The sequence below is a fragment of the Elephantulus edwardii genome, unplaced genomic scaffold (assembly GCF_000299155.1).
Source record: "Elephantulus edwardii isolate Elephantulus edwardi_28Jun2011 unplaced genomic scaffold, EleEdw1.0 scaffold00315, whole genome shotgun sequence".
NCBI classification, from domain to species: Eukaryota; Metazoa; Chordata; class Mammalia; order Macroscelidea; family Macroscelididae; genus Elephantulus; species Elephantulus edwardii.
Window position 1 is genome coordinate 2137692 of NW_006400065.1, and position 10468 is coordinate 2148159.

At 49.4% G+C, this 10468-nt stretch overlaps 1 protein-coding gene across 1 annotated transcript; it reads right to left on the bottom strand.

The window, feature by feature from the left end:
* Positions 1-39: 39 nt before the first annotated feature.
* Positions 40-4264, bottom strand: LOC102871470 (peptidoglycan recognition protein 1-like). The gene is made up of 3 exons (XM_006901279.1): positions 3969-4264; positions 752-873; positions 40-218 (listed from the first exon to the last, which is right to left on the bottom strand). Exons 1-3 carry the CDS (start codon positions 4262-4264, stop codon positions 40-42), a joined length of 597 nt encoding a protein of 198 aa, XP_006901341.1.
* Positions 4265-10468: the final 6204 nt, after the last annotated feature.

Here is a 10468-nt window from a genome sequence, read left to right on the forward strand (position 1 = left end):
AGCTGGGGCGGGGTGGGGGACCCGCTGGCTGGCAGGGCCTCAGTCTCGGTAGTGCGGCCAATTCTGGATGATGGCGTAGAGCTGGTCGCCCGGGGACTGTGTCTGCTGCACATCTCGGTGCCCTTTTACCTCGTATTGTGGAAGCAGGGCGCCCCGAGCCACGCCGCAGGCCAGCAGATTCTGAGCTGCCCGGAGGGCCCGGGCTGGGGGCACTCGCTCTGTAGGAGGCAAAGATAGCATTGAGGAGGGCGGATGTTGAGAGAATGTCTGTCTGTCTGTCTGTCTGTCTGTCCTCCTCTTCCCCTCCCTCCCCCTCCTTCTCTCTCCCCTTCCCTTCCCCCTTTCCGTATCTCCCCTTCTCTCTTCCTCTCTGCCTCTCCCCCTCTGGCTCCTCTCTCTCTCTCCCTCCCTCTCTCCCTCTCTTTCTCCCTCTCCGTGTGTGTGTGTGTGTGTGTGTGTGTGTGTGTGTGTGTGTGTGTGTACTTCCCTTAGCGCCCGCACTGGACTCTGCCCCTCCCTTGCAGTGACTTGAACCTCACTGTGCCTCAGTTTCCCCATCGTGCCTGGTGGGCTGTAAATGGCAAATGGTCTTCACTCTTTCTCTCAAGTAAAAGCTGACAAGCATTTTTCCGGTGCCACTTTCAGAACCAGTAGCTTCTCTGGGGATCCATCTTCACTCCCAACTGTATGGTTGAAAAATAACTTCCACTATCGCTGCAGCCCCCTGCTCTTTCCAGACCCAGTCACTCACCCATGTAATTGCCCATGAACGTGATCCCAATGGACATGGGGTTCCAGATGTATCCTGTGTGGTCGCCCTTGGTGTCCCAGCCCCGGCCCTCATACACCAGCCCGTCATCTCCGATCAGGAAGCTGTGGGGGTGGGGAGGGGCAGTGAATGAATCTGGGAGGGCTTCTGGGGGTAGGACTCCATCCCCTTCATTCATCACCACCTCTTCCTGTACCCCTAGAGAGTTTTCCCCCAGCACCCCTCTTCTCATTCCCTAATTTCCCATCAGATATTTCCCTACCACGTTCCTGGTTTTATCCTCAGTTACTGTGACTCCCATATATAGACAGAATCAGAGAGGTGAAGTCACCTGCCCAGAGTCACACAGCCAGGCAGGGGCAGAGGCAGAACTTGACTCCCACCCACATGGTCTTATTTCTTGCTCTCTGCTGCCCTCTGGAGGAGTTTTTGAGCTGTGCTTGCTGAGCCTTCACTCCACGACTCTCTAAGGTAGGTACTACTTTCACCCACATTTTAAGCTGGGGACACAGGGTCACTTGCCCAAGGGCAGATCACCCAAAACTCTCCACTGAGAAGCTCTGTCCCTGCCTACCTCAGTCTGCTTCCTGGTCCCTGGGTCCCCTTTGGGATTAAGGGCCCAGGGGTCAGGTTCATAATCAGAAACAGACCTTGGGGCCCCAGCACTTTCCTTCTGGAAGGGAAAAGGCATGACAGCCAAGCTGTGAAACGCATTCATTCACGGGTCTGCACTGGTGAGGTTGGTTGCATTTCCTCCCGTTGTGGGGACCCTTGTGTAAGACCTGAGCCTATTGCATCAAGTGGGAAGTTCTTGGGCAGGGGGCCCCAGCGGCAGCCCTACCTACCCCCCATCTGTTGGCCCTCACTCTGCCCCAACTGGGTCTTCCTACACGACCAGCAGGAAGCTCTGGTGGCCTCGTGGTAAGATGCTGCGCTGTAATGTCAAAGTCACACGGTTTAAATCCACCAGCTGCTGCGTGGGAGAAGTAAGGGTAGACTCCTCTGATGCGCTTAGCTGCCGCTGAAAACCTGCTGGAAAGTCAGCTATGACTCCATGGCACACAGCAACAACCTGACCACCGGAAGACCTGAGGCTTCAGAGTCAGAGCCAGAGCCCTTCCTTTGGCCTGCCAGGTCCTGCCCCGTTTGACCTCTGCCGCCATCCCCTTTCCATACCCCCTGTGGCCATTGCTAACAGTTTAAATGGACTCGGGCATCTAACAGCCACACTTCCAGCGCACACATCTGCTGTCACAGCCTTCGCACCTGCTGTCCCTTCTGCCTTCCACACTCCCCTCAGCTCCCCATCCCAGAGTCAACTCAAACCCACCTCCTCTGGGAGGCCCTCTTTACCCCAGCCTTCAGAGAGGAGAGCCTGGTTCCAGAGGACACCCCCTCCATCACCGTGTTTCTTTCCACCCATTATATCTATCACCATCTGAATCCATCCTGGTGATTTTGCTGGTTTCTCATCACTGGTCCCTTAACTAGGGCTGGATTCCTACTGTTTGTGTCTTATGTTCTGACTCAAGGTCCAGCATGGGACGTGGTATATAGCAATTGCCTTGCAACAATGAGGGGAGCTCGGTGGTCTAATGGATAAGGAATTGTGCCACCAACCCAAAGGCAGGTGGTTCAAATCCACTAGCTGCTCAGCGGGAGAAAGTTGGACAAGCTCCTCCTGTCTGATTTGTAGCCTCTGAAAACTTCCTAGAGGGTCAGCGCTATGAGTCAGTTCAGACTCCATGATATCAATACACACACATACACACCCCCGTAACAACTGCTCATGTACTTCAGGGTTCCTAGGAGCCTTGTGTGCCAGCCAAAAGATTAGTGGTTCAAACCCACTATTTCACTCTGTGGGAGAAAGGCAAAGCAATCCGCTTCTGTCAAGATTCACAGCTTTGGAAACAGACGGGAAGTTCTGTAGGATCATAGCTGTTTGGAGTCAAGTGATTGGCTTACTTATTTGGTGCTATACACCAGGTCACTGAATTGTGGGTGACTTGATGGCATACAGCAACATACACCAGGGTGCCGGGGTAGTACAAACTGTTAAGCACTCAATGGCTAACTCAAAATTTAGAGCTTCAAGTCCACCCAGAGGTGCCTCAGAAGAAAGACCTGGCGATCTCCTTCCCCCAAATATCACTCATTGAAAACCTGACTGAGCGCAGTTCTCACACACACACACTGGGCTGTGTGGATCCCTGGGCTGGATGGCAGCTGCTGCTGGTTGTATACGGCAGGGGGTGTTTAAGGGCCCTGCTTGGAGCGGCCAATTCAGTGAGCAGGTGGGCCCCTCCCCTGGGGACTCTGCAGAGGCTTGAGCTGAAGCCAGGAGAGGCCGAGCGCCCTGGCCCTAGGTCTTAGCCTGACACTAGCAGAAAAGGGCCATGTGTATTATGTGCCAACGGAAAGGTCAGAGCTGAATTCACCAGCTGCTCTGGGATAGAAAGATGGGCTGTCTCTTCCCGGCTAATATTTGTTATTGTTGTGCACTCTTTGAGTCGGAATTGACTCCTAGCTGACCCGCCAGAGGGTTTTCAAGGGCTTTAAATCACCTAAGAGGAGATTGCCCATCTTTCTTCTATGGACCAGCTGGTGGATTTGAACCAAGTGCCTTAGCATTGACGATGCCACTTCACTACTAGATTATAAACATGGTTAATTTACAGCCTCAAAGCTGGTAGAGGGTCACCATGAGTCTGATAACAACGGGATATTTGGGAGGCTGGGACCCAGTCCCCTCAAGGTATCAGGGGCACCTTCAGCTTTTCCCCCCTCCTTGGGTATCATTTGAGCAAGGTGCGCCTTCCCAGCCCTGCATGGAGGTCCTGGGGGAAACTAAGGCCTCTTGGAAGTTGAGGGGCCCCTGGTGGTATAGCCCTGAAGGAATTGCCTTGTTAACTCAAAGATGGCACCATCAGGGGGTTCAACTCCACCAGCCAGTCTATGGGAAAAAGATGGATAATCTTTTCTCCTGAGAGTTGCAATGTGAACTAGCCAAGGTCCCAGCCCGGAGGCTTCAGAGGGGTCTGGAACCTGCCTCCCCCCTGTTCTTCACACCTCACCCCCTCCCCGTGGCCCGTACACACTGCCCTACCACACACACTGCCCTGCTACACACACACACACACACACACACACACACACACACACATACACACACCCCCACCCCAACTTCTCCACTCACTTGTAGGCCACATCACACCACTTCCGCTCCCGCACGTGGTAATACTGCACATTTCGGGCCTGCTGCTGGCACGAGGCTGGGCTGTCGCAGGAAGCGCCCGCTGTGTGCGACACTATCACATAACGCGCAGGCAGGCTCAGCTTCTGGGAGCACGAGGACGCGGTAGCCCTCCACTCTCCCCGGGGCACGACGAGACTGCAGCAGGCCGAGAGCTCCTCGCTCAGCTCTTCCCCCAGGGCAAGGGGGGCGAGGAAGGCGAGGAGGGCGCAGGTGAGCAGCGCACAGCGTGGGGACATGGTGGACAGGGCGCTCGCGGATGGCTAGGAGCGCGCACCAGCCCTTTTATCTGCCCTGGAGGAGGGGGGTGGGCGCTTGCTTCACTCTCCAGCCGGTTACACAGGACCCTAAATTTCACTTCCTTCTCTAACAGGGTAGGAACAGGATGCCATGTGGTCATATCCAGGTGTGGGGGACAAGGGGAACCCATGAAAACGCCAAGAGACCACTTAGGCTTAGGGGCGGGAAGGGTCCTGTGCACTTTGCCCTGTGGTTGGCACAGGGCCTCGTTCTGATCATGCACTGTGTCTCCCCTTTGGGGGACACTGAACAATAGTGACCAGGCCCTTTCACCATCAAGGGCAAGCATTGGGGCATTCTCTTCTCTTTCCTGCAGGGACTGCGGTATTGAAGGCTCCTTTGGAAAAAAAAAACACCACTTCAGCACTGACGCCTTTTAATCTCAGCCATTAAATTCTTCAACCACAATCACATTTAATTTTCAAGATAATTGAGAGAGGTGAGTGTGGGGAAGCCCATTTCACAGCCGAGTAAAACTGAGACCAGAGAGGAGAAGTCACAGGCTGCGGTGGGGAAGACCTAGCACCTGATAGTCCAGAAGGGAGACCGCTTTCTCCTGTGTGAGCTCCCCTAGGTGACTTAACCTTTCTGTGCCTCAGTTTCTTCTGCAAAATGGAGGGGATAATGAAGTGACCAGATTCACTGAGGTTGATGTGAGGATTCAGGAAGGCTGACAAGGAGAGAGGGGCTCAAAGTCGGGTCTGTCTCTGATATTAGAACCTACATGCTTTACCTGGGTACTCCTGTTGTTGTGTTGTACCTCCGAGCACTGGAACCGACCCATAACTGACCCTCCAGTGAGTTGTCAGGGGCAGTAAATTGTGTGGGAGGAGATTGCCGGTCTTGATGCTGCAGAGTAGCTGGTAGATTTTTTTTTTAATTTTTTTTTAATTTCCATTCATTCATTGTACTTTTCTCCCCTCTCAGCCCTCCCCCCCAGTACACTACCCTCTTGGAAAAGGAAAAGAAAAATTCTTTCATTGTTTTACAATCCCTCCCACCAGATCCACTCCACTATGCAGCCTTTGCTCTGGACTCCTGCCATGACAAAGATACCTAATCACATATCCCTTTTAAACAGTTTTCTCCCTCATCTGTTTCAATGCAGTATACATTACTGAACCCATCTTTCTCAGTCTCCCCCCAGCCCCCATGTCAGTCCTGTTTTACAACAGTTGCACTATGCAGTATTTGTCCTTTTGTGACTGAGATACTTCACTCAGCATAATGTCCTCCAGGGTCACCCATTTTGAATAATATTGCATGAGTGCCTTGGTTTTCAATGCAGTGAAGTATTCCATTGTGTGAATATACCACAGCTTCTCTATCCATTCGTTTGTTGATGGGCACTTAGGTTTTATCCAACTCCTTGCTATTGTGAACAAAGCCACTATAAACATAGGTCTGCATATATCTGCTTGGTGTCAGTTATGGTCTCTTTGGGGTATATTCCCAGTAGTAGAATTCCTGGGTCAAATTGTATCTCTATTTGCAACTTTTTGAGAAAGCACCATACCACCTTCCACAGTGGTTTCACCATTTTACACTCCCACCAACAGTGAATAAGGGTTCCAGTTTCTCCACAACCTTGCCAGCACATGTTGCTTGCTGTTCTGTTAAATTTTGCTATTCTGACTGGGGTGATGATATCTCATAGTTGTTTCCAGCTGGTAGATTTGATCCATGTTCCTGTGGGTTGGCAGTGCAACTCCTTACCACTAAGCCACCCCAAGGAAGCTACTGGATGGTACTCCCCAAGTGCCACTGGACACCATCAGCAGTTCCATTCTGGAGGGAATATGTCCAGGAAAAGCCCCTTGCCTGGGCCCATCAAGTGGTTTGGCTCACCTGTTGTGACAGAGGGCTTTCAACTTAGAAACTGCTTTCCCAATCCTTCCTAGAGCTTGGTGGTGAACACAGCAGCCCAAAAGCCCTAGTTCAGGAGAGACTTACATGCTCTTCCTCTTCTTTCTGCTTCAGTGGATTAAAAAAGAAAGAAGACAAGCTAATTTAGTAATTAAAACCAAATTTAAAAGCATTTGTTCAGACCTTCCATGTTGCTGTTGTTACGTGCTGTTGACTCGCTTGGAACTCCTAGCGCCCTATATACAAACAGCCCTAAACCCAGTCTATCCTGTGCCAATCTTATTGTCTCTGACACACCTACCCCTATTACCCCAGTCACTGAATCAATCCATCTCATCAACGGTCTTCCTCTTCTGCGCTGTCCCTCCACCCTCCCAAGCATGATGTCCCTCTCCAAAGACTGATCCTGCCTTGCAACATGTCCCAAAGTATGTCAGATGAAGCCTCAGAATCCTTGCCTCCAAGGAGCAGCCCGGCTTCACCCTCTCTCGGATGAACCTGTTTGTTCACCTGGCAGTCCATGGTATATTCACTATTCTTCTCCAGCACCACAGCTCAAAGGCATTGATTCCCCTTCTGTCTTCCCTAGTCACTGTCCAGCTTTCTGATGCATAACAAGCAATTGGGAAGATTATGGCCTGGATCAGACACACCTTAGTCTCCAGTCTGAGGCTTTTCATACCTTAAGTATAAAACTGTTGCTTTCACAGTTACTTTGTTTTTCTTCTCTGCTACCCTCTCTGTAAATCCTAACCTCTTTTTCTGTGGTCAGGGGACTCTGGTGGCTTCATCGGTAGAGAGCTGCTCTGATAACCCAAAGGCCTCATCTCTTCGTGGTTTGGGCCCACCAGAAAGCTCTGAGAGAGAACAGTGAGCAGTCTTGTGTGATTTACAGTTTCCGAAATCTAACGGAGCTTCAGCTATGGTCAGTTTTGACTCATTAACAGTGTGTAAATTTGTTGTTGTTGTTGTTATGTGCCATTGAGCTTGTCATAGTGACCCTATGTACAAGAGCTCTAAATGCTGTTCTATCCTGTGCCAACCTAGCCATCTCAAACACACTTATTCCCACCGCTCCAGTCACAGAATTGATCCATCTCACCAAAGGTCTTCCTCTCCTTCGACGCCCCTCCGCTCTGCCAAACATGATGTCCCTCTACAAGGACCAGTCCCTCCTTGCAACATGCCCCAAATTACTTGTGTTTATAATCTCACTTGGGAATTTTCCGTTTTGTTAATTTGAATTGTTAATGGTAGCATAATATCCCATTATGTTAATGAGGCAGTGTTGAAGAGTCTTACATATCTTTTGAAATACAGAAGCTGATCAAGCAAGCAAGCACAGTGAGATGGGATGATAAATGCCATTTGATCACCATGGAATCTAGAAGTAGAGGTTGAAAGAGATTAAGTGACTAGAGAAAACCCCAAACCAAACCCAAAAGGGATTCAGAGACCCACTGTGGGGCATCCAGGGCTGCAAACCTTTACTGGAGGGGACGGCTCGTCTCTGTCCCGTGGAGCAGCCGGTGGATTTGAACTTCTGGCCTTTGCATTAGCAGCAGGACAGACCCTCCGCAAGACGCACTGATACAGGAGCTGCTGCAAGAATGGGCTCAAGTGGGGCAATGCCCATGAGGGTGGCACAGGCATGGGGCAGTGTTTAGTTCTGTTTACTTGGGGTCTTATGAATTGGAATCAACTCACCCACACCTAACCACAACAGAGACCAAAGTGTATTAGTCGTCACCACGGTGCAGGGGTTGGGGAACAGGAATGTCTTTACTCTGAAGTTCTTTCAATGGTGGTAGAATACATGGAAATGGATGGTAGTGATCCCTGTAGAACGTGGTGAGTGTGATCAGTTCACATCGTAGAGAAGGCTGGATTGGCAAATGTTTTGTCACATGATTGGCAGCTTCATGATAGATGGTGAAGAGATTGAGATTGTTGACTGCTTTGGTCTGCTTGGCTCTACCATCCACACTCTTGGTACCAGCAGCCAGGAAATCAAAAGACAACTTGCATTGGGAAAGTCTGCTGTCAGAGACCTCTCCAAAGTACTGAAGAGCAACAATGTCAGTCAGAGACTAAGGTGCGCCTGATCCAGGCCATGGTCTTTGCAATTGCTTGCTATGTATCAGAGAGCTGGACAATGACTAGGGACAACAGAAGGAGAATTGATGCCTTTGAGTTGTGGTGCTGGAGAAGAGTGTTGAATATGCCATAGACTGCTAGGAGAACAAACAAGTTTGTCCTGGAGAGGATGAAGCCAGGCTGCTCCTTGGAGGCAAGGATTCTGAAGCTTCATGTGACATACTTTTGGGTTTGTTGCAAGGAGGAACTGGTCCTTGGAGAGGGAAGTCATGCTTGGGAAGGTGGAGGGACGGCACAGGAGAGGACGACCCTCAATGAGACAGATTGATTCAGTGACTAGGGCAATGGGGATAGGTGTGTTGCAGATAATAAGATTGGCAAAGAATAGAACAGGGTTTAGGGCTGTTGTACATAGTTGATAAGAGTCACAGGGGACTCAATGGCATATAACAACGACAATAATTTTTACCAAAATAAAACCATTGTTTGCAAGTCATCAAATGTTTGAGTGGATAGTCTTATCTCCTCTCAGGTCATATTGCTGCTGCCTGCTCTATGCCTTACAAACGAGATCAGCCCTGTGCGTGGCCACGCTCTCTGCCCTGCCTCAGACACCATCGCTTACCTCGCTCTTGCTCCCACTTCGACTGTGACCTCCCAGCATGCACTGTGGTGGCTGTGAGGCCAAAGAGCTGAAGCCAGAGATTTCTTGATACTGTTAGGTGCTGTGGAGTATGACTCATAGTGACCCTGTGAACAACAGACTTGAAACCTGTCCTGTCCTGTTTCCTCATCATCTCTGACACATTTGTACCCATTGCTTCAGTCACTTTGTCAGTTCATCTCATTGATGGTCTTCCTTTCTTTCATTGACCTTCCTCCAAATTTCCAAACATGATATCCCTTTCCAAGGAATAATGTCTCTTAACAACATGCTTCTGTAATTGTTCATGACTCTTAGGTAGACACCCAACTCCTCTCCATGGCCAACCACAGGAGTGACCTCCACCTCATCGCCTCGTTCAAGCCTGAAGCCCTCTCTGTCTCCCTACTGCCCTCCAAGATGCACTTCCTGCCCATCCTGGCCCCCACCCCCTGGCCTTTGGACACACCATTTGAAATAGAGGAAGCTTGTTAAATTTGGGAACTTGATGCCTTGCCTCCAAGATTACAAAACACTTAGCATTTTGTGAAAAGACGGGGATAGTTACACATCAGATTGCTTAAAGATATTGAGAATATAAGGGACTCTTAGGGGAGCTCTGGTGGCCTAGTAGTAGAGAAGCTGCACTGCAATCCTGAAGGTACATGGTTCAGATCCACCAGATGCTCTGCTGGAGAAGAAGGGGAAATCTCCTCCTGTGACAGTTGGATCCGTTTCGACAGTACATGAAAATAATATCAAATAAATAAAATTTTAAAAAAAGACTATAAGGGACTCTGGTAGCATAGTAGGCTAAGTGTCGTGCAGGTAACTGAAAGGTTGAGGGCTTGAATCCACCAAATGCTGCATGGGAGAAGAATTATCGCTTCAGAAATTGGATGGAGAGCTGCCATGAGTTGGAATTAACTTAATGGCATGGGTTTGCTTCTTGTTTTCCCCCCAGGGGTGTGTGTTTTTCTCCCTAGTCCATTTTATGGACCAATAGGCAACATCATGCTCGATGGAGAAAAGGTTCAAGTTGTCAATGATTTCGTTTTACTTGATTGTAAAATCAACACCTATATAAGCATCAGTCAAGAGATCAAAAGATGTAATGAGGGAAATCTCCTGTCAAGAAACTATTTTTTATAAGACCATTATTGTAGAATGAGTGTGAGGACCCAAAGGAGGGGTGATGGTTAATCATAGGGTCATACAATTTGATGGGTGGAAGGAGAGGTGAGTAAAGGAAAGGGGAGAAATCTGGTGTGAAAAAGAATGTATATGAACTTTTTAAGTAAAACAGTATAAAATGAAAAAAAAAAACTATTTAAAGTGCTAACAATTAAGGGCATCTGATTAAAGGCTAAGGCATGCCCGACTCAAACCATGACATTTTCTAAAACAACTATGAGATATCATCTCACCCCAGTCAAAATAGCAAAATTTAACAGAACAGCAAGCAATAAATGCTGTTGAGGTTGTGGAGAAACTGGAACCCTTATTCACTGTTGGTGGGAGTGTAAAATGGTGCAAC